At 34.8% G+C, this 24234-nt stretch overlaps 2 protein-coding genes across 2 annotated transcripts; one reads left to right on the top strand and one right to left on the bottom strand.

Moving 5' to 3' along the window:
- Positions 1-613: 613 nt before the first annotated feature.
- Positions 614-13807, top strand: LOC120253823. Its single transcript, XM_039262045.1, has 10 exons — positions 614-2045; positions 2174-2653; positions 2767-3068; positions 5184-5918; positions 6004-6282; positions 6400-6561; positions 6673-7554; positions 7644-7859; positions 10027-10287; positions 13026-13807. Exons 1-10 carry the CDS (start codon positions 743-745, stop codon positions 13356-13358), a joined length of 4953 nt encoding a protein of 1650 aa, XP_039117979.1. The 5' UTR covers positions 614-742; the 3' UTR covers positions 13359-13807.
- A 5808-nt stretch (positions 13808-19615) lies between these two features.
- On the bottom strand, positions 19616-23826 carry LOC120253824. The gene is made up of 3 exons (XM_039262046.1): positions 23474-23826; positions 21668-21864; positions 19616-20301 (listed from the first exon to the last, which is right to left on the bottom strand). Exons 1-3 carry the CDS (start codon positions 23766-23768, stop codon positions 19810-19812), a joined length of 984 nt encoding a protein of 327 aa, XP_039117980.1. The 5' UTR covers positions 23769-23826; the 3' UTR covers positions 19616-19809.
- Between the last annotated feature and the right edge of the window lie 408 nt (positions 23827-24234).

Below are 24234 nucleotides of genomic sequence, written 5' to 3'. Positions count from 1 at the left end.
CTTATTATGGTCATAATATATATATATATATATATATGGGATAAATAAAAAAACAAATTAAAAAAAAAACTAAGAATTAAGACAAAAACCCTTATTATGGTCATAATTTTTTTTTAAAGATCCATATATGTGCATATCAAGGACTACGTACCTAAATCCCATTATATACATATATAAATACATAATTTCAATCTTTCAAGGGTACATTTATAAATACCCCTAAAACACTCTCTCAAGTCCCCAACCAACTTTATAAGATCAAAGACAAAAATTTAAAAAAAAATCCCAAAAATTAAGAAAAAAAACCCTTCAATCCTACAACCCTTATTATAGTCATAATATATAAATATATATGGGTGTAAATAAAAAAAAACCAAAATTAAGACAAAAAAAAACCCTTATTATGGTCATAAATTTTTTTTAATATGCATATCAAGAACTATCTCAATCCCATTAATTAAAAATAAAACCCCCCTCAGAAATGGCAGTAAAATACATAAATTTCTAAATCCTTACCAAATTTATAAAAATCAAAAACCCCTACAACCCAAACCCATTCACTCCTCCCTCTCGTGCGCCCCTTCCTCTATCCTACGCCCCCTCCCTCCCCTTCTTCCCCCTTCCTCCTTCCCAAAATCCCCATCTCCTCCTCCTCTTCTTCTTCCCTAATCTTTCTCTATATATATATAAATATCCAACAAATCAAGGACCCAAAAGCAAATTTCCAGCTTCCCGTTAACCAATGAAACCTCATCACACCGACTCATCGGCGGCGCCGTCATCGTCATCGTCCTCATCTCCGGCCGCCTCGCCGGACCAACGCCAGAGCTTGCCTCCCTCATCGGCTACCCCATCTGGCGCCGCCCCTGAGGAACCCACCCTTCTCCGCGAGGGCGGCGGCCAGGAGTCTGTCTCCGTCGAACGCCGCAGTGACTACTCTGCTGTTTGCCGGTGGACCGTCTCCGGCTTCCCCCGCGTCAAGGCTCGCGCGCTTTGGAGTCGGTACTTTGACGTCGGTGGCTTCGATTGCCGCCTTCTTGTTTACCCCAAAGGTGACTCGCAGGCTCTTCCTGGTTATCTCTCTATCTATCTCCAGATCGTTGATCCTCGGAGCTCGCCGTCGTCGTCCAAATGGGACTGCTTCGCTAGTTACCGCCTCTCCGTTGTCAACCTCTCCGATGATTCCAAGTCCATCACCCGTGATTCCTGGCACCGGTTCTCGTCCAAGAAGAAGTCTCATGGGTGGTGTGATTTCACGCCCTCCGCTGCTGTTCTTGACCCTCGGTCTGGGTTTTTGATCAGCCCTTCTGATTCAATCCTTATCACTGCTGACATCCTCGTGCTCCATGAGTCGGTGTCTTTCACCCGCGATGGCGCTGAGGCACTGCAACCTCTTCCTGATGTTCTGAGTGGCAAGTTTACCTGGAAGGTCCATAATTTCAGCCTTTTCCGCGAGATGATCAAGACTCAGAAGATCATGAGCCCTGTGTTTCCTGCTGGTGAGTGCAATCTTCGGATCAGCGTTTATCAGAGCTCTGTTGCTGGGGTCGAGCATTTGTCTATGTGTCTTGAGAGCAAGGACACGGAGAAGGCTGTTGCCCCAGAGCGTAGCTGCTGGTGCTTGTTTAGGATGTCTGTGCTTAATCAGCGTCCAGGGCTTAATCATGTTCATCGTGATTCTTATGGTCGTTTTGCTGCTGATAATAAGGGTGGAGATAATACCAGTCTGGGTTGGAATGACTATATGAGGATGACGGATTTCATTGGGTCAGAAGCGGGGTTTCTTGTTGATGATACTGCTGTTTTCAGCACATCCTTTCATGTGATCAAAGAGTCTAATAGCTTCTCAAAAGCACAGTTGGGTGGGAGGGGACTTGGAGGGCAGAGGAAGTCTGATGGGCACTTTGGCAAGTTCACTTGGAGGATTGAGAATTTCACAAAGCTCAAGGACCTCCTCAAGAAGAGGAAGATCACTGGTCTCTGTGTCAAAAGCCGTAGGTTCCAAATTGGCAATCGCGATTGCCGTCTGATTGTTTACCCCAGAGGTGATTGCATTTCTTTTGCTTTTTCTTTTTGAATGTGTAGATAGTATATATGCTTTTCGAATTTGGTTTGTTCAGGCAGTAATGCTGATTTAATTGATACAATTTGTTCCATTGTTAATGGAAACCAGGGCAGTCACAGCCACCATGCCACCTCTCCTTGTTTCTTGAGGTCACTGACTCACGCAACACAACTTCTGATTGGAGTTGCTTTGTGAGCCATCGTCTCTCAGTAGTGAACCAGAAGATGGAGGATAAATCTGTGACGAAGGAATCACAGAATCGCTACTCCAAAGCTGCAAAGGACTGGGGCTGGCGTGAGTTTGTAACCCTGACCAGTCTCTTTGATCAGGATTCTGGGTTTCTAGTGCAGGACACTGTTATCTTCTCTGCCGAGGTTCTTATACTGAAGGAGACTTCAATAATGCAAGAATTAACTGACCAAGAAACTGAATATAGCAATGCAGGTTCAGTTTCTTCTATTGATGCCATTTGTAAGAGAGGTTCATTCACCTGGAAGGTAGAAAATTTCTTATCCTTCAAAGAGATTATGGAAACTCGAAAAATCTTCAGCAAGTTCTTTCAAGCTGGTGGTTGTGAGCTGCGAATAGGTATTCAGAAATTTTGGAATGTTCTCATCTGACCTAACCCTTGTAAATGGTTGTTTTTAATGTTTTTAAGTTTGCCTCACATGATAAGATTAACTATATGTGCCCAAATGCAGGTGTTTATGAGTCATTTGACACAATATGCATTTATTTGGAGAGTGATCAGTCTGCAGGGAGTGATCCAGAAAAGAACTTTTGGGTCCGTTACAGGATGGCTGTGGTTAATCAGAAGAATCCTGCCAAGACTGTCTGGAAGGAGTCTTCCATCTGTACAAAGACATGGAACAATTCAGTTCTTCAGTTTATGAAAGTCTCAGATATGCTAGAGGCTGATGCAGGATTTCTTGTTCGTGACACTGTAGTTTTCATCTGTGAGATCATAGATTGCTGTCCTTGGTTTGAATTTTCTGATCTGGAGGTGAGTTTTAATGCACTGGTATTATTTCAGTATTTGTATATCTAGCAAACAGTGTCTTTCTGTGTGCATGTCTATTGTTACTGCCCTTTTAACTAACCAGTCTGCCTGGTTTGCTACTCCTTCTCTGGTGCATGCCTGAGAGTCCTATTCCCTTTGGCTGCTTCAGTCACCTCCTTTGATGATTCCATAACTCACTCATGACTCATCTCATGCATCTGATCCAATTAACTTTATTTGTGCTTTGACATATGGAGAAGTTAATAAAACTCACACCATCCGTTGCTTTGTTTTTCTATTCTTTCTGAGTATTTCTTTTTTGATGTATTTCTTGCCTTATGTTCATTCTTCTTCTCCTTCAAAGGTACCATCCCCTGTACGTTGTATTTGAGTGATGTCTGTTGATCTCACTCTTGCCATAACAAATTGGCTTTGATACATATATGCAACTTGAGGCATGTTATATTGTTGATACCATAGGTGTCTTTTAGAACTCCGATTATAAGAGGCAACTTATCCTAGGATGAAGTTGCTGCTTGTTTGTTTCATTGCTTTATTTCTTCTTGAAAGCTTCTTTTTTCTTCCATAACTTGGTTTCTATAATCCTTCATAAATGACTGTAAGATGCCTTTTGCCCTCCTAATATCCCCTGGTTGTTCTAGAATTATTTCGCCAAGAATCTTTTGGGTTGAAACCTAATGTTCCTCTTCCTCAGTGTTGAAGCTCAAAAGAACTTCTTTTCATGTCATCTGAATATAAGATATGCCCAATTATCTTGGGCTTGTGAAAATTTTTTGTGGATCTTTAATATGTTTTCAAGCTTCTATTTAGTTACTTTTCATCTGCACTGCTATGCTATGTCTAGATTCTAGAATATTATGGTTAATGAAAGTAGAAAAGGAATGGTATACAAAGTTTTCTAAATTTATGAAAAGCTAATATCCTCCTGCAAGAGATTAAAGATTTATCATCCTTTGGTGTTATATATATTGGTCGTATGAGATTTGACACCCTCACAGATGGAATTGGACTAACTATTTGATGGAATCTGTTGCAATTGATCTTGTTACCTTCATTTACTACAACCTGCCTGGATAATGATATATCTTTTGACCTAGAAGATTGTGAATTTATGTTAAATCCTTAACTAGGGTTTTAGGTGTGGGGTCAGGATTTGGAATTTTGTTTTTGTTAAACTTTTATTTTTGGGAGTGGTTAGCTTCTTCCCTTCTCTGTTAATTTCTTCATGAATCTTGTTTCTTTTCTGATGAATATACATTCAAGTTTTTGATGTTAGATGGTCTGCTCAAAAAATAAAAAAAATAAAAAAAAGGAGAATAAAAGTTGCTTCTTACATCCACCTCATCTTGTGGAAAGCTTGAACAGACAGTATGGCTTGTCTGATCAGGTGTAATTGTTGGATCAAGCATGGGTATGCTTTCTCATTGCTACGGTGTTAGTGATTTCTTGTGAGTTCATTCGCTCAAGACCCCTTGATGCCATTTGTAATTTCTGGCCTCATTGGGCTTGTTTGCCGGTGTATTTGTTCCCATTGTATGCTGGAATTCTCTCTGTGTTTGCTTTGTGTGCCTTATGCCAGTTTCATGTATGTAGCAAATGCCATTGTCCCTGATGCAGCTAATGCCACTAAGTCTGAATGAGTCCTTCAGGAACATATGAATTGACTATGTGACTTTGGGCCCTAGGATTATGGTCTCCACGATGTCTAACACAACCCTAGTACCTGCAAACTATCTGACTAATTTCCAGCCATCTCCATCCATCCTTTTTTCTTTTTCTCCACTTCTATCATTGTTACGGTCCTTAAAAGTAGAATTTGTAAACTTAAATAATACAGAAAGTTTAGAGCAGCTATTTGCATTCTCCATGTATCCTTGAAACTATACATGTATATGAATTTCTGAATGAGGTATCTGGTGATTAATTGCTTGCCTGGTCACACTCAAAATGAATCTTTGAATCCTCGTTTTGTCTTGGGATGGAATCTTATCTCACCTTCACATTTTTTTATTGTTTGAATGGAACTTGTTTATAAGCCAGTTGCATAGGAAAGTAATGTCCATAGTTATTTATTTATTTATTTTTTCTCTTTTGTAGGTTTTGGCTTCAGAGGATGATCAAGATGCATTATCAACAGATCCAGATGAACTTGTTGATTCTGAAGACAGTGAAGGGATTAGTGGGGATGAAGAGGATATGTTCCGAAACCTTCTGTCTCGGGCAGGTTTTCATCTTACATATGGAGATAACCCATCTCAGCCCCAGGTTACTTTAAGGGAAAAGCTCCTTATGGATGCGGGCGCAATTGCTGGATTTCTGACAGGTTTACGTGTATATCTTGATGATCCTGCTAAGGTGAAGCGATTGCTTCTTCCAACAAAACTTTCAGGGAGTAATGGGGGTAAGAAAGATGCCACGAGGGTTGATACAAATTCCCCAAGCCTAATGAATTTGTTGATGGGTGTTAAAGTATTGCAGCAAGCTATCATTGATTTGCTCCTCGATATAATGGTTGAGTGCTGTCAATCTTCAGATGGCAGAACGAGCTATGATTCTTCTGATACAAGCTCAAAACCTTCTCCTGATTCTATTGAAGCTAGCACTCCTACTGAGCCCAGTGGGGACCCTGAAGCAACAGAGTTTGCACAATATCAGGTGTACCAGAGATTGGAAGCTGGAATTAGTGAAATTTCCCAGGCTTATGCTGTACAGAGTTCTGACCTGAATACAAATGAAATACCTGGTAAGACTAACCCTGTACAGCCTATTTTTCCTCCAGAGACATCTGCCGGGGATCTTTCTGCAGATGATAGTTTTGTTCGAACATCCAAGGTAATTGATTCTTTTTGACCTTCTGATTTTAACTCCTTTATTTGTTTTGTGGTTCTCCTAATTTATAAGCCAATAATGTCTGAAGACAAAATGGCCGGAGCAGTCAGAGGAGCTACTGGGATTGATTGTGAATTCGCTGAGAGCCCTTGACAGTGCTGTGCCGCAAGGATGTCCTGAACCAAAGAGAAGGCCTGAGTCTGTCCAAAAGATTGCGCTAGTGTTAGATAAAGCACCAAAACATCTTCAGCCAGATTTAGTTGCTCTGGTGCCAAAGCTGATTGACCAGTCTGAACATTCACTGGCAGCTTGTGCTCTTCTAGATCGCCTTCAAAAGCCAGATGCTGAGCCCTCATTGCGATTACCAGTATGATAAACATAAAATTTGCATGGATTCAGCAAGAAAATTATTTTTAAATTGCTTAATCTGTCTGTCATGCACATGTATGTTGCTTTGACGCTCAGTGAAAATTGTTCTTCTCAGGTTCTCAGTGCTCTAAGTCAATTGGAATTTGGCAGTGAGGTTTGGGAACGTGTTCTATTTCAAGCTTTTGAAATTTTGACCGATTCTAATGATGAACCCCTGGTAGCAGCTATGAGTTTTGTTTTCAAAGCTGCATCACAGTGCCAGCATCTTCCTCAAGCCGTATGCTTCCATGCATTTCTTAATTTGATTTTAGTGTTCATTTTTTGGCTTTTCAAGAACCTAATTTTAGCTATTTTATCCATTCTTTGCAAATTACTTGCTCCTAAACAGGTCAGAGCTGTTCGTTCGAGGTTGAAAAGTTTGAGTGCAGAAGTCCCACACTGCGTGTTGGATGTTCTCACAAAAACAGTGCATACATGGCCAGATGTAGCAGAGGCCATTTTACGAGATATTGACTCTGATTGTGACCTTGATGGGCTTTCTGGTGAAGTGATTAATATGGGGGAGGAGCAACAGATTCCGCAAGCATGCCTTCATATGTCTGATGTTTACATCTTGATAGAGATGTTATCTATACCTGGCATATTTGTTGAAGTTTCAAAGGTTTTAGAGAAAGCTGTGCTAAGAGGAAATATTGAACTGCAATCAGTAGCTATGGTATTGGAAAGACGTCATAGGTTAGGTCTTAAATGTAGGTCTATAGATGATTCACCAAACAAACAAATCTTGATAGATGGAAAAACTGACCCGCTTCCTGTTCAAGAAGATGATTTTACATCGATTCTTGCATTAGGTGAAGTATTTTCTCTGTCTAGGGATGCTCGTGTACAGGACTTTGTGAGAATGTTATATGCGATCATGTTCAAAATATACTCTGAGGATCACTATCGGGTACGGATGCTCAAGGGGCTGGTTGACCGTGCAATGAATACTTCAGATAGTTGTAGGCTAGTTGATATAGATATGGACGTCCTGGTATTTCTTGTTCGCGAAGAAGATGAAGTTGCAAGGCCTGTTCTAAATATGATGAGGGAGGTTGCTGAAGTTTCTCAAGGTCAACGTGCTGCTCTTTGGCACCAGATTTGTGCCATTGAAGATGAAAATATTCGTATTCAAGAGGAAAGACAAGCAGAGCTTGCGAATTTTACTCAAGAGAAAGCCCTCTTAATGCAAAGGCTAACTGAATCAGAGGCAACCGCTAGTCGTATTAAGGTACTTTTATTATATGCTGCGGAGCATTAGTAATCTGTTGATATGAATATGTAATTCAGATTCACTATGATACTAACCTTTTCTTGCAGTCTGAGTTAAAAGCTGAAACAGATCGATTTGCTCGGGAAAAGAAGGAACTCTCTGAGCAAATTCTGGAGATTGAGAGTCAACTTGAGTGGGTTCGTTCAGAGAAAGATGAGGAAATTATGAAGCTTTCTGCTGACAAGAAAGTTCTTCAAGACCGCCTTCATGAAGCAGATGCACAACTTTTACAATTAAAATCTCGAAAACGTGATGAGTTAAAGGTATTTTCTTAAATTAGAGGAAATGTTAAAACTATTTATTAACATTTGGTTTTTGAACTGTGAAGAAACATCTATTTAACTTTCTCTATTGGTGACTGCTGCACCTACATTTCTCATGTGAAATGCTTATGTTTTATTTGTCTTATTTATGTGCGTGTGATTATGTGATCAGATTGGAGGATACATAATATAAATTGATTGAATGTATCAAAATGTGCTGCTTGTTATGCCAAAGTAAATTCCATTTTTCCTACTTCTGCAATCTTGATACAAATGTTTATGTATAGTATAAATATCTTGTTATGCCATGTCTATTAATTTCATTTGTTCTTCTGAAAAAAATGGAATTATGAACATACAATTACTAATTTAAATAACTTGAATGAATGCGAAGGAGGATTGCAGTTCCAAGTTTGAGTGCGTTTTGTAAATATACCTGATGAAATGCTTATCTTGTATGAAATGATTAGTATGAGTATGGATATTTCTTCCGTTGTGCTTCCATGTTTTATTCTCATTCCAGGGTTTTTGTAAAATTCTATTATTGACAATAGGGTGGCTAATAGTTGATTTATGCATGATGTTTTTGTATAAAATACTGACCTTTTGATGCTGAAAATCTTAAATTCAAATCTCTTACCGGATTATGTTTAAAATTAAAATTTGTTTGTTTTAAATTTAATTTTGAGCAGTGATATTAGGATATGGATAAAGCATGCAAGTATTTGAGATTATCCCAAATGTGAATTTAAGGAAAACTGAATACATGGGCATGGCTGTTTTGGCAAAGCTGGTGGCTAATCCTCAATTTAGACATGATGTATCTGCATAAAATATTGATGTTTTTGTACTTAATTTCTAATCCAAATGTCTAACCTAATTAATTTTAAAACTTGAAATTTTTTTAATTCAAATTTAATTTTAAGCAGTGTTATTAGGATAAGTACGCAGGGAATATCCGTTAATTTAATGAAGACTGGATACATGCCCATGGCCATAAATATAGTGTATATATGCGCAAACATATATATATCTTTATGTCTACATAAATAGACAAAAGAATTGCGTTGTAAAATATCATGTGTGTATATATATACACACGAGAATCCCATTTTACTTAGGAGTGGCAGCAAAACAAGTTTTTTGGCAAATTAGCTTATCATTTTCTTTGGGGTAATATGTTCTTGTAAGTTTCGTAGCTAACTTTCAATTTATGCATGATGGACCTGCATAATATTGACCTTTTGATATTGAAATTTCCTGATCCAAATCTCTAACCTAGTTATTTGTAAAATTGAAAACTCTATGATTTAAATCTTTTCTTAGTGGTGTTAATGGGATGCCATGAATCACATTATAGCGAGTTGTATTAGACAAATATAGCTTCAAACTAGAAATTTAAATCTTATTCAAAGTCTAAAACTTTGAGTTAATTGTTAAAACCTTAAAAATTCATGAAAATCACTAGAAAATGATTAGAAAGATAAAGATAAGAAAATATTGAGATTGAAAAGATAAGAAAAAGATTAAAAAAATATGGAGGAGTTTAAAAAGATAAAACACAATGATATGGTTATTGAAAAATTATAAGATTCAAATTGAAATTAAAAGAAAAAATTTAAATGGTATGTGGAATAGAATGGAGATTTGTTCAACCGAAATCCTCATAAACTTATCATGTGGATTGCATATAATCCATACATGTCCCTAATATTTCATAGCGTATCTAATAAGTATCTCTTTGTGGATACCGTAAATTTGCATGGTCACTATAATTAATACATAAACGACAATTACCATCTCTCCAATTAATGTGTATATGGCAATTTTCAAGTTTTGTCTTTTACTGATTAGGTTGGATTAATTGAGACATTTTTTTGAAACTAAGAGCACACTCACACTCACTCAGATATGATTGAAATTAAATTCTCCGCCTTCAGTTAGGTTTTCTTGATGATTTGGAAGTTTGTTAATCATAGAAAATCAATGTTAATTTATTTTTTAACTATTTTCAGTCAGTAGTTATGTTGTGTATCCAGCAAAAAGCAAAAATATGTTGAATATTACGGTTTAATTTGTGAGATATTTATGTGAGCAGAAAAATGAACTCTGCTTGCCTATTAGATTGATAAAAAACTAATAATAATTTTTGTTTTGATTGTTGCAGAGGGTATTAAAAGAAAGGAATGCCTTAGCTGAACGACTAAAAAATGCAGAAGTCGCTAGAAAAAGATTTGATGAAGAACTAAAACGCTATGCAACAGAGACGGTGACCCGAGAGGAGGTTAGACAATCACTGGAAGATGAAATTCGTAGACTGACGCAAACAGTTGGACAAACTGAGGGGGAAAAACGGGAAAAAGAGGAGCAAGTTGCTAGATGTGAAGCCTATATTGATGGATTGGAATCAAAATTGCAGACATGCCAGGTTTTGCATCTGTCTCTTACCTTTTATCAAAGAAATGAACCTTTCAAATTTAGTCTTTTATGCATTGCATTACAGTTACTGTTTGGTTTTGATCTTCGTGACGTTGGGTAATCAATTTGCATTCTTACAAGATTTTTACTGAAAATAATACTATATGAACAATTAGCATAGCCAACTAGTGCTAAAATTATCATTTACAAATGTAGCTAATTGAATTTATTGTTCTTTAATATCATTATACATATCTTCATGTTTTGCAAATGGATATATAATCTATTCATGATTAATCACAAAATCCTCTTATCTTATCTCTTAATCAACATGATCACCTATTGTGCACATTTTTGTCTCACATTTCTTTCATACATATCTTTGCAAGTCTTTCTTTAGTTATTTTGGCCACAACAGCTTTAATTCTTCCACTTTCATCTTAATGAATTTGTATATTTATGATATGCATATCCATATTATATTAACTCTCTCTCTCTCTCTTCTCTTCTTATCATCCATTGAAGTTACTCCTGATTTAACATGGTTGCCTTCATGCATGATTTGCCTCTTACTTTGTTACCAACATTTATATTTTGTAAGCACTCCCATTTACAATATTGTCATTTTAGGATATACTTTTTCTTTTTTATATCCACTGTTTTTTGCATCAGAAAGGAAACAAAAAGCATTGCAAGTAAAATTGTGCGCAACCTCATCATCCTCATATATTCGCCTCCTAAGATTATTTAAACTTTTACTTCTGGGCATATTTTTTATCCGTTAATATTTGCCAATGGTTTACTGAGCTTTCATGGCATATACCAACCTCAGAATTATTTAATCTAAAAATCTTGAGTTCCTATCATATCTGCATCATCCAATTTACTTTACTTTGCACCTCCCACCCAAGAATCACACATGCACTCATGCACACACACACCAGTATCTCCTTTTAGAATGAAAGGGAAGGTGCAGGATTTTTACTAGTTATAAAAGAAGGAAGAAGGATGCTACATTCTGTTGTATATTATGACATAGAAATTTGCTATATCTATTTAATGTGGTTGGTTTATTAATGCTTTAAAAATTATTAGTGTTCTAATACAACTTTGAACTCTGCCATCTGATGTTTTTGGTTTGAAATCTCATGTGCATGATTCATTATTAATGTTTGCATTAAATGATTGTAGCTGATCATGCATATCATGTCTCATGTGGTATCATATTTGCTGGATATGATAGCTTCATACTAGCGGAGCATTGGGATATCTAATGATCTCTCATTTTGTCAGCCCTCACTGCTTGGAGTCTAGTTATTGACTGTCATTTTATTTGACACCGATTAAACTTGCAATTGTTAATGCAAAATGAAATCAAATGATTGCATTGCCACCTTCAGAGTTAGAGATTATACTTACATGATCTTTTTTCTAATTAAAAAAAAAACCTATATTACATATTTTTTTTTTCTTAAGTCCTGGTTGACCACCATACTTTTTTTTCAAATATGAATTCTTGCCCATGCTGGGATTTACTTCAATGTTGATGTCATAGTAAATCAATGACTGTTCTTTCTGATGTCCTCCTTTTTGCTATTAAACATTGTATTTGGCAGAGTATTCTTAATTTAGGGAATTCAAAATTTCTCAACTCATGAATTGGAAAATTTGACAAGATATTTTATCAGTTGTATGTTCTAGTGGAGTATGTCTTTTTATATTGTTCCATGTGGCTTATTGTTTTTGTTCTGGTTGATTTGTTTGCATTTGATTTGGGTTTTTTTTTTATTTTTATGTGGCCTTAGAGCCGTTAATTTAAAGTTCTCTAAGAAATATGATGAGATTGTTTTTTTTTTTTATCATCTTCGAACCATCAAACAAACAATTTTCATCCACCCAATTGCATTCGGATTTAATTCCTTATGCTTGTTAACTGTGAACCAAACACATTACCTAGCCCCAATTGAAAACCAGAAGTGTAAGTTTGTAAGATGAGAGACTCGAACATTAATATGTATATTTAGTAAGTTAACCGATATGGGGCTATTACTTTAATTATGCTAATATATAAATACTTGATTTTGGCATTTTGTGAATCTCTGAAATATCAATTTTATTGTGTGAAATGAATATAATGTTAGATGGGAGATCAAGAAAAATTGCTGTAGGTTTTAGAATACCCATGTACAGAGGAGCATGAAAACCTTATTTTCAGTTGCTATTCAAAGGATCCTTATTGTTCCTATTTGTGTGCTGTACTAATATCATTTGACGTGGTTATCTAACTTATCTTTCTTATGTCTTATCTTTGGAAATCTTTAATCCCATTTGTTACTGTTACTGAGATTTAATTCACCAACTGTTGTCAAAAATTCAACTATAAGTTCAAGTTTTATGATTTTATATTTCTGGATAATGCATCTTACATTGCCATTCAACTGATATGCCATTACTTTTGCATGGAAATGGGAACTTATGCAATATCTTTGCATCCATTGCTTAAGTCTAGTTATGCTTCGAAAAGATTAGGGGGTCGACATTGCATCTCATGTGAACTCCAGTTTGGATGTCTCTGTTCGAACCATACTAAAATAGATCCTATTGATAATACCAAGGAGTCTCCTATCTTTATTAAGGTGGCAGAATTTCTGTTAATACCTTAGTTTAACCTAAGTCAAACGAGTTTCTGTCGTATTTAGTTGTATTATGGTTTACATGAAAAACTTTTCTTATCTGATTCCATTGCAGGAGTACATCCAAACACTTGAGGCTTCATTAGGAGAAGAAATGTCCCGTCATGCCCCGCTCTATGGTGTAGGCTTGGAATCCTTGTCAATGAGCGAGCTTGACACACTCTCGCGCATTCACGAGGATGGTCTGAGACAAATCCATTTGATAACTCAACAAAGGAAAGGTAACAACAATCCCCTGGTGAGCGGACACCCTCTCCCGCACTCTTCTGGTTTATATTCTTCTGCTCCGCAAGTAGCTGTTGGATTACCACCTTCGATGATCCCTACCGGCATGGGAGCCCATGGAAATGGGCATATCTGGGCACATGGTTCAGCCCCACCTAGATAGAAAGTAAATCAATTCTATGCAATTGACATTTTTAATATTTCCCGGGCCTTTTCTCTTTTTTATCAGCTGCCAAGTATTTCATATGATCGCTTTTCTTCCCTGGTTCATCTTTTTTTATTTGAACTGGTAGAACTATTGGCTTGTTACCTGAGGAGAAGTGTTGTCATATAAATAAGATGGAGATTAAAAGAAGAAAGGAGAAAAAGAAAAAAAGAAAACAAACAAACAGAGAGGATGATTTTGTAATAATTGTATGCGGAATTGAGGTTAGATCCGATGAAGCTAGCGGTTGCAAATGAGAAGCTTTTGAAACAATGTTTGCTGGCGAGGAAAGCTGGTTCCCCAACCCCTTTTGTTGTCAATGCTCTTTGTTCTTGGAAAGGAAATGTATGGAACACCAAATGTGATTGAATCGTTATAATATCGCCTTTTGCCTGCTTTTTTTGCAATTTTCAGATGGGTGAAACCTTCCCTATCTATTGCTGTTTTCTTTTTTTAGGTAAAATGGAATTTGGTTTCCATTTACAGCCTGCCATGCTAAGGGTTTATAGTGATGTAGTGCAATGTCTAGTATAAATTTTGAATGCAAGAGAGCATGGAGTACTCTATGATATAGATAGATGATTTTACCTTTTTGGGATCATAGTGGATTATTTATTGCTCTTTTAAAGAAAAGTCATTCGTTACCCTTATGAGATGGTTTCTCATCTTTTAATTAATCTTATACTTTATTAGCATTATTGTTGCCATGACCAGCTGTTTATTAAGATATGTATGAATAAATATGTGCAAGTCAGTGTAGTTATTTTCAGTTGTATCCAATGCAATGATTCTTGTTTTATATTCAAAAATAGCTATTGCAAATGTCTTAGTCATATATTCAACTGTTTTATGAGTTTGTTTGATTGACCGGTACAAATATATTTTGCTGAGGTTACTTTTAAAGTTGAAACTTATTTTTTTAGAAATCTTGCACGCAAAGTTTATAATTGATATGCAATTATGGTTACAATGATTGTGTTATTAATTTCTGTGAACTACCCAACATTTTTGTGACCTAATTAACAATGCTTTGTCAAACATTTTGTGTTCAATTTTTTTATGTTGAGGTTGAAATTCATGCAATAATTAATTCATAATCTCTAAATTATATATGTGTATTATACTTTTAAATTGAAATTATTCACATTGTTGTCGCATTTTTAACCTAAAACCAACATATTTAAAAGAAGACAACCTTAACATATTAAAACTTAGCAGTCAATATATATACGATTTAAATGTCTTAAGTGTTGAAGGAGAGAATGAGAAACGCGTTTCCCAGACCAGATGGAACTGGAAACCCCACAAGATTGATTATGGTTCAATCCATGCAAGCCCATGATCTCCGCCAGCGTGTGCCACGTCAGCACGTGGTATGGGCCCCACGGCCCAAGTTATATACCTCCAATGTTCTTGCCATGCATGTATTTTTACATTTGATCTTCTACGAAGAAGAAGAAGAAGAAGAAGAAGATGAATGGTGGGCATTAATTGTTTTGGTTGTTAATGGTGATATGTTATTCCTGCCTAATTTCTATTGAAGAAAGTTTTAAGTGTCCCCTCATATTTTCGCCAGTATATATATACATGTTCCTACCTGACTTCTATTTCAGATGGTGAAAATTATTTGAAATATAATTATATGTCACTCATTAACAAGATTTCAACCATGAAAAGGATCAAAGCAGTCCAAACTTCATTTTGTCATGCAAATTAAAAAGCATTGTATACCCTTGTGTTTGGTCATTATATAACCTATTTATCCATTTTTATTGTTCTATAATTGGTGAAAGTCTATCAGTATTATGTTGGAAGTATGTGATCATGAAATCAACTCAATAAAGAATGCTAGCTTGAGTTAAATCCAAAAGTTCATTATTAATTCTCAGCAACAAGAATATCAGAAACAATCTCCGGCTCATTTGTAATGAGATCAACACTATTGAAGAATGAAAAGTGAAATTTAATCCAAGAAATTAAACCAGGGACAGTATTGAAATTACAAGCATCAGTTCATAATTCTCTAGCTAACATTCACTATCAAACATAAAGAATACTAGCTTGATGTATATGTATGTATATATGTATGTATGTATGCATGTGACATATAAAGATAGGTTAGTTGTAGTTGTATAATTTTAATATTTTGTTTTATTAATAATATGTTAAATGGGTTGTTTGTAAGCTTGATTTTTACAATGTTTATAAAATTGTGTAGTTTGTTAAAAAAAAAGAAGATTATACTAAAAATTTATTTTGTATAAGGATTTATATTATATTTTTTTTATACTTAAAAAGAACTAAATTCTAATTCTACTTTATACGAAGGAGTTAACTTAAATTATCTTATAAACCTTGAAGAATCCTCTTTATCAATCAAAATGATAGAAAATGATACTTCAACCATTGCCCTAATCCCGTCTCACTAGTCTCTAAATTTATAGAGTTCCTCCACATTTTTTATCCAGGGGCTAATTTTTGTGTTTTCCCTCCCTTTATTGGAGTTTTTTTTTAAATATGTTTGAGCTCAAGCTACATAAATTGGGTCTAGTAGAGCTTGAGCCAAGCCCACTTAGCTCCTTTACATCCCTAAACAAAAAATGATGTAATAATTGTATACATTATTGTATCGTCAAAGAGAGCTTAATTTTTTCATCTTTATTTTTTAAATACTTTAATTTATTCTTTTTTTTTTTTTAGTAAATTGATTGTGTTGCATAGATGTCTTTAGATGTATCTATGTGCTTTTGATTTCTTGTAGGAGAGTTTCTTTCTAAATTTAGGATGGTTAGTGTGAATATATTACTTGTAGGCGTGTGAGTTACCATGTGATGAATGAAGTTTAGCAATAAGACACCTTAATATTTAAATATGTATCAAGGTTTTTTTATTTGATTTTCTAAATTATGTGCTATTTTGTCACTTTGAGAACTTTTTCACAACTAATTTTTGTAATAATTATATATATATATATATATATATATATATATATATATATATATATATATATATATTAGCATACGCTAAGGCTTTAAAAAATATAAAAACAATACTAGATGCCAAGGGAATGACTATTTTCCCATTTTATTCTTCAAAATTTCAGCTTGACTAAAATGTGTAGCTATATACTTTAGTAAAATAATGGATATTTATTATTAGAGTAACCAATAACTCTACATTAGTTTATTTGGAAAATATGAATTTACGAATATAAGCTGGGATTTTTCATCTTATTAACTTAATTTTTTGGGTTAAAACAGGCCCACATAATATGTTTAGTTTGTTTCTAAAATAGTATCAGAGCCGGTTTGTTTGCAACATAACTAGTTAAAATATACAAGCTCATATAAAAGAATGTGTTGGAGTAACTAATAGTCCCACATCTTTTATTTTGAAAAATATGGATTTGAATGTACGAGCTTGGGTTTCTCATTCTATCAACGTAAGCTTTTAAGTTGAACCAGATCCACATAATATATTTGGTTTATTTCTAATATAGTATCAGAGCTTGGTTTGTTTCACTTGTTTATAACATAGTTAGTTAAAATATACTAGTATGTATTAAGGTGGTGCATTAGAGTATAGTCTATCAGCCCCACATTGTTTAATTTACAAAATATAGATTTGAATATATAAAGCTTGTGTTTTTCATTCTATTAGTTTAAGTTTTTGGGTTGAACCTAGCCCACATAATATATTTAGTTTATTTTTATAATTTAATTATGTTGGTAGGGCAAGAAAACCCATTCTTTATACAGTGATTAAGGTGCATAGCATGTCAAATCATTTCTTAATTATGCTGTGGAGAATCTTAATTGTGCAAGCTATATTTTAACTTAAACTAAAGCTTTGTTTTATAGACAATAATAATACAATAAGAAAATTTAACTGTTTACAATTTAGCATGATTATGGATATTATATACTTGACAACATATCTTTTATTTTAGTGAGAAAGAAAGTAGCCTAGTATTTTTAATGCTTGTAGGTGCAAATGGATGTACCTAGCATGCTTATGTGTGGCTAGTGGTCTTGTCTCTACCATAATCTTTTTTACAATTGAGAGAAATATAACAACCCATTTTTGCTTATTATCTGGTACTTTGGTCGTAATTTCATTAAAAATGGGATCGTCTATCAAAAGCAAAAGTTGCGGAAATTGAATGTCAATATTGCATCATAATAGGAAAGTACAAAAAAAAGTAAAAAGTAGCATTTTCTTTTTGTTGTAATTTAATATTATTGATATCGAAGCATGTTATGCTAAAATTGTATTTATTTGTTGAAAGTCATATTTTATACTAATGTTTTAGTATTGGTTCTAGTTTATTTCTATCTTGTATTAATTAATTGTAAGAAAAAAAAAACAACTGAGATGAAAGTTAGGAATCTTAAAATAAAATGAAGTTTTTAATTATTAAATTATAGAAAGAGAAATATGTTAACGTATCAATGTCAGAACAAGTAGAATGGTCTACAAAAAGCATCTTGCTATTAAGTGAGCCATAAAATCACCGAGATGCAAAGTGCATTTTTTGAGTAATGAGAGTAATTTAATGAATGCGGGGAGTAGTTCACGCTATATAAGGGAAATGATAGGTAATGCGCCAATGTGAGGGTAGAGTGTTGTTGTTTTATTCTTTATGGAGAGATTTTGATGATAGAGGATAGTATGATAAGAAAACTAATTTATTTCTTTCTATTTATGTTGTGGAGGATAGTATAGTACCTGATAACTCAGCAATCTTCATTTGTATACTATCACTCATTGTGGATTGATTTCCAAGATTTGCACACATATAAGAGCATGTTTAGATTCAAGACTCAAGAAGATCAATGGGAGGCTAAGGGATAGGATAACCCTAGCAACAATGATGAAAGTAACACCAACAGTTATTTTTTTTTTTCTTGTTTTACAAAAATATAATAATGTAAATCAAATTTTATTTATTGAACTATACATATAGCCAACAATAGTGGCAGGCACTCGATGATTAATTGGGCCCGTCGGGCCTTACTTGTAGGGTCTAAGCTGGCTAAAGAAAAATTCATAATCTGCCTGGTCTATAATGGTAATCCATCTGGTCGGGTTGGCCCAATAGACCTAGCGGGTCACTTTAGAGTGACTCAAACCAGGCCAAGCAACCCACCAAATCGGCAATTTGGATTTTATTTTTTATTTTTAAATAAAACTATAAAATATAATTTAAAAGCATAACTGAAAAAAAGTAAAAATAGGTTGGCTATGCTGCCTAGCGGGGTTGCCATGTTTTTTCATAGACTAGTTGACGTGGGACCAAATGTAAATAACTTAAGGCTTGTTTACCTTGCAGTAAAGGAATAATATCAACCAATAAATCCCAATAATTAAAAGCTTTTATATTTATTGATTTATTTTGTTAAATACATATTATTGAATGTTAATAATAATGTTTTCAATCCATATAGCACTTGATGTGAGATTAAATTAAAATCTTTCTAAGAATTGATTTGATTAAAAAGGATTATTCCATGTTGGAGAATTGAAGAGAACTTACCAAATAAAATTTTAATTTAAAAAAAAAAATAACAGATAAATATGGTTCTTTTACGATGAGAAGGGTATTATCATTATCACATAATGAATATTTTTATCCTAATTTAGATTTCTTTCTTTAAAATATATTGTTAACTTGGAGATGGATAAAAATTTATAATTAAAAAGGTTTTTTTTTGTAAATTATGTTGGAGTGAAAACTGTTTTATAAATTTAACCTAATTTTAAGTTAATTTTTTATTAATCAAAATTTTAGAGAATATTATAATTTAAAGTTATAATATATTTAGAAATACGTAGGATTTTAGAGATTCCACAAAAAAAAAAGAAAAAGAAAAGAAAAAAATGTTGTCAAAAAATTATGGTTTAAAATTAACTAGTTTATACTACTACACACCATTGAAATTATGCTACTTTGTATAACAATATTTTTCTATACAAATAATTTGATATAAATTCCATTTATTATAAATAATGTCAAATGTTGACTGATGGATTTTTCTTAAGTAATGTTTGCTAATAAATGAATAATAAAATATTTCAGATTTAAAAAAAAAATTCACGTGTGAACAAAATAAATAAATAAATAAATAGATGGCAACAAAAAAAACTAATTCATCAGTACAAAACAAACTTCCACACCATAAAACAGTCAAGATTACCATCCCATGTTTCCAATCTGAAAAACAAAGGCTTGCATTTATCTATATATTTATGACAGAGATCAGAAAATTCGTGATACATTATGCAGTTGATTATATTAGCTTCTAATTCACTGAACAGGAGGTCCTGGATACTTCATTTACAGTGTTGAACATAGAAAAATATAATAAGATAATAACACAAGGATGAACAATATCTTCAAATGAGAACCCTAAGTTGATCTTTCCACCATTTCGAAGTCGGACTCTTCTGCGCTTTGCCATTCGCTTGACTCGACGTTCACCTTCTTCCTCTCTTCGGATGTGTGATGGGCGGTCATCGGACGGTCTCTAGAAGCATAGGACCTTTTCCTCAACTGCACCCAATTTGCCGAGGAGCTAGAAGCTTGCCCTGCCGTTAATGAAGATAAATGTTTTGACACAATCACATGATCTTCCTCTTCTGTGCCACTGAATGAAACATCATCTTCACTCTGAAACTGTTTTCTGGTGTCACATGATGCAGCATCTGATTCACTACGGTTTTCCCACTGCCGCTCGATGTACTGCTGAGTTGATATTTCACTGGTTGTCCGACAATGCTTCTCTTGAGTGTCATCTTCAACTATGCTTATCTCGTCACTGCCAACTGTCCCAGGATTTTTCAATGGATGATCCACTCTTTCTTCCATCTTCTTCAGGGTAGCCTTTGCCGCTTCCACAATCTACAATGTTTATCACAATGTATCATTATAAAAATAATCCAATACAGGCGGTGGAAATGGTCTATGAATTAATGAGATCGCTAGAGCCCATTCTTAGCAAATAAATTCATATAGCATGGAAATAAATTTGTTTTGGAGGGAAAAATGTTACTGGAATTGAGCAAGGTCTGACTTAATTAATAATAATACCATTATTTACCAAAAAAAAAAAAAAATTGTAAGAAGCTACTTCATATCTCCATGGTGTTTCTTCCCAACCATTAATTCCATGAATGCATCCTTTCCTAATGATTTAAAACACACCATATATATGCATCAACAACTAACTTACTGATGGAATCTAAATTTTCATTCCAGTAAGGAGCTCTAGCTGATATGAAGTAGCTTACAATTCTAAATTGTCCTTCTTCACAAGCAATTTTTAAAAAAAACTTTATTTGGGTCCAGAATGTGTAATTTAACAAATGAAAGCAAATGACAGCAAAGGTACTCTAGGTACCAATCCCTTCGGCCTCAATAAAAAATATTGAAGATAAACCATAAGCAAAACAGTTTTGCACGGTATGCTTTTTAAGTACAAACAGATTAAGCACCTAGACTTGGTGGCTGAATTTGTAGCTTGGTGATGATTCAGTGACCTAAGCACAACTATGGCAGTCATTTGATCTCTCATGGCCACACAATGAAGGGTCTCAAACATAATGAAATAAATTTAGCAAAAATCATGTGATTAGCATGGCAGAGTAAACCTGTTGTGAGCTGCCCAGGTGAAGCAAAGAAACCAACGTAACATAAATGAAAACATAAGTATGGCAATGATATTTATTGTGCATTTATAAGCATACTGAAATTTAAAGGTATTTAAAGGATGGATAATGGTGGGAGACAACTAACAGAAAGTATGTTGAACAATAAGCATTTTGTCGCAACATTTGCATATGTTGTGTAAAAAAGTCGGACAGGTCAGGCTTGAAGAAAACAAGGCCAGGGCCTCGATTTTAGGGTTGCAGTACAGGGAGGCACACCTGAAGGGCATTAAAACAAACAGCCCACCTATCATGCTTGCAACCCTCATCTTAGCTGCTGTGTTGCTGAAACCTATGCCTCACGCTTACTCAGCCTTGGATGCAATAATGTGTAGTAAATTTCTGAAAATACTTCTCAGTGTTCTCACTAAATTTCTCCACAAAATAATCAGATGGATAGCTAAACTAAAAAATATCATTGATGGTATGCAGAAGGATATAATAAAGATAGATGAAGCAAGAGAAATAAATTAAAATATGATGAAGGGTAAGCCTTTTTAAAGCAAAATCTGCACGCATGATACACAAAATCATGCTCAATTAGACATTAAAATCCTTACCTTCTGGGTTGACAAAACCTCTGCCTCATACTTATTCAGCCTTGGATGCAATAATGCAAAGTACACTTTCCAGAAGTGCTCCACAGACATATGGCTTGGACAAAGAGTAACCTTTAGATCAGCCAAACTTGGAACCAACTGTTCAACAACGATTATATGTTCTCTTTGTGGGCCGGACATATCAAAATCTGCAAAGCCTGAAGAAAAACAAAAGTGAACTTTAAAAGTAAGATGAACAGATGCATAAATTTACTCATGCATGAAGAATTTCTAGGTATAACAGAAGTACCAGAGATTGCTAACATTTATGAATAGACTTACTTTTACCCTCTGACGGACTTGATAATCAGCTTTTATATTACGAACTATTGGCTTTCTCAAAGACTTCAAATTCCAATAGCTAAGAGAAAGAGATAGCATGCAGTTCACTAGTTTCCCTCATTCCATTTCAGTTATCACTGATTTAAAAATGACACATGGTTGCTCATTGTTCCCAAAACCAAGAACATCCCCTCAAATATTTAAAATGGTGATTGAGAACTGGTAAAATATATTGATCTAACATCGGTACCTTAAACTCAACATGTTAGTGGCACAGCAGCCAAACCAAAATTGGCATTTACACTGACCATTAGAAAGGCCATCCTCACAAAGAAGGTTACAGAAAGAGCAACAAAAACTTCAAGAGACCAGCAATTGGCAGCCTCCAAAAGTTCAGCTAGATATTACAGTCTCCATCAAGACCATATTGAGTAACCCTAAGGATCTATATAATTTCATCAGGTCATTAAGCTCTACGACAAAAGACTAGTGATACAGTAGAATCTTACTTGCATCAATTTTGTTTAAAGCGACAGAACGACAAACGTTAAATTTTATTAATTTTTCATACAAGGCACGGCCAAAAAAACGTACGAACTACGTAAGCTTAACAAACACCTAATAGAGATCATGTGACTAGTAATAGATATTGTCGACAACCAAACATTCTTCCGACAATAGGAAACAAATCGAAACCGTCCAAGCAATGTCGCGTTCAATTCACAAATCTCATTACCAACTTTGCACATGCTTCTTTTGGTCTAAAAAGCACCCACCATGACAGCCAAGGTGGTTCAACCACAAACGGAAGAAGTTTCTAAACGACAGGTTCCGAAGGAATTGGGTTTGAAGAAGCTACCAAACCATATTGATTATAAAGCTGATAGCATGGTAATGTTTATAAACAAACATCTTTTATGAAATCCTTCTTCATTAACTGAGATTAGCTTGAATATAAGAAAAGCTTTATAGTATTAGTTCTCGATGAATCACAACTCATTCACACTTTTGGCAACATAACCTACTATATACACGGTACAAAAGCATAACAGTCTCTGGTCAAAACCAAATGCAGATTGAGGGATAGTACTTTGATAGCTCATGTACAATAAAGCCCTAATTTTTAGTCATCCAAATTAAATAACACACTGTACAATAATGGAGCAGTTCCAGCATCAATCACATCAATACTAATCTACATACAATTGAGAACATATGCTAAAAAAAACTCAAATTCATTATGTTCTTCACACATGAACCTTCAAACACCATCAAAACACATAAATCTGCCAAGAAACCTAGAGCTTCACCAAGGCAAAGGCAAGGCAATCAAGAACCACGTGACACTCCTCCAGAGAAGCCAATTCAATTTCAATTAATGCAACAGTGATCATAGAAATCAATAAAATAAATTGTTAAACTAAAAAAAAAAAATTCAACGAGAAACAAAAGGCAATCAGGTCAGAGAGATCAAAAGCAACTCACAATCATCAAGAGGAACAGGGAACTCCAACCAAGACTCCGGCAGCTTAACAAGATCCTCAACGAAGTTCCGCACATCCTCCGACACCAAAACAACACCGGCGACGTCCCTTCCAGGGCTGGAATCGAATCGCCCATCCACCTCAGAGAGATCATCGAAAACGGCGGCGCGAGAGGGCGGCGGGGAGTTCTTGTGGTAAGGTACGGCGGTGAGCGGGCCAAGGAAGCAGGCGATGTCGAGAAGGTGACGTCCAAGCTCGGAGAGGTCCTCCTTGACGCCGCGGAAGCCCTTCGCCATTGCTGGATTGAGATGATATTGATAGGGTTTCCAAGCTTTGGCAATGGCTTTTGCTGTGGAGAAAACTCTTTGCTTTTAAGCTCTTTTTTTGGGCCCCATCCCACCGCATCCACTTTTATTCAGATAAATATAGTAAAGGGTATTTTAGTCATTTCAATTTTTTAGTTTTTAAATATCCTCAAAAATTGGAGAAGTAATTTTAATAGAGCTCGAAGTAGAACTATCTGTAAAGTCAGTGTTTTCTGCGGAAGTCCATAGGGCCATTGGATCAACACCAAACGAATGCTTTGTCAATCCTAATCTTAGCCCCTGAGTTTGTTACCGTTCTTTTCTAAATCCTAACTCCACTTGTCTTTCTGATAATTTTTTTTTATTTGCCATTACTTGATACTGTCTATGTATGTGTAGACAAATGATGCTGAATATTTTATTTATACGCTTTCAAATTAGTGTAATTTTATAAAAA

The sequence above is a fragment of the Dioscorea cayenensis genome, unplaced genomic scaffold (genome assembly GCF_009730915.1).
Source record: "Dioscorea cayenensis subsp. rotundata cultivar TDr96_F1 unplaced genomic scaffold, TDr96_F1_v2_PseudoChromosome.rev07_lg8_w22 25.fasta BLBR01000218.1, whole genome shotgun sequence".
NCBI classification, from domain to species: domain Eukaryota; kingdom Viridiplantae; phylum Streptophyta; class Magnoliopsida; order Dioscoreales; family Dioscoreaceae; genus Dioscorea; species Dioscorea cayenensis.
The sequence above is the reverse complement of the archived record's forward strand: the minus strand, read 5'-3'. Positions and strand labels throughout refer to the sequence as shown.

Bases quoted from the DNA above. Each gene is read 5' to 3' on its own strand.
- LOC120253823 (XM_039262045.1), top strand. From the start codon at position 743: ATGAAACCTCATCACACCGACTCATCGGCGGCGCCGTCATCGTCATCG. The intron at 7,555-7,643 runs GTACTTTTATTA...CTTTTCTTGCAG, and splicing joins CAACCGCTAGTCGTATTAAG to TCTGAGTTAAAAGCTGAAAC. The intron at 7,860-10,026 runs GTATTTTCTTAA...TGATTGTTGCAG, and splicing joins GAAAACGTGATGAGTTAAAG to AGGGTATTAAAAGAAAGGAA.
- LOC120253824 (XM_039262046.1), bottom strand. From the start codon at position 23,768: ATGGCGAAGGGCTTCCGCGGCGTCAAGGAGGACCTCTCCGAGCTTGGA. The intron at 21,865-23,473 runs GTGAGTTGCTTT...GTTTTTCTTCAG, and splicing joins CCCTGTTCCTCTTGATGATT to GCTTTGCAGATTTTGATATG. The intron at 20,302-21,667 runs GTAAGGATTTTA...TAAACATTGTAG, and splicing joins AGGTTTTGTCAACCCAGAAG to ATTGTGGAAGCGGCAAAGGC.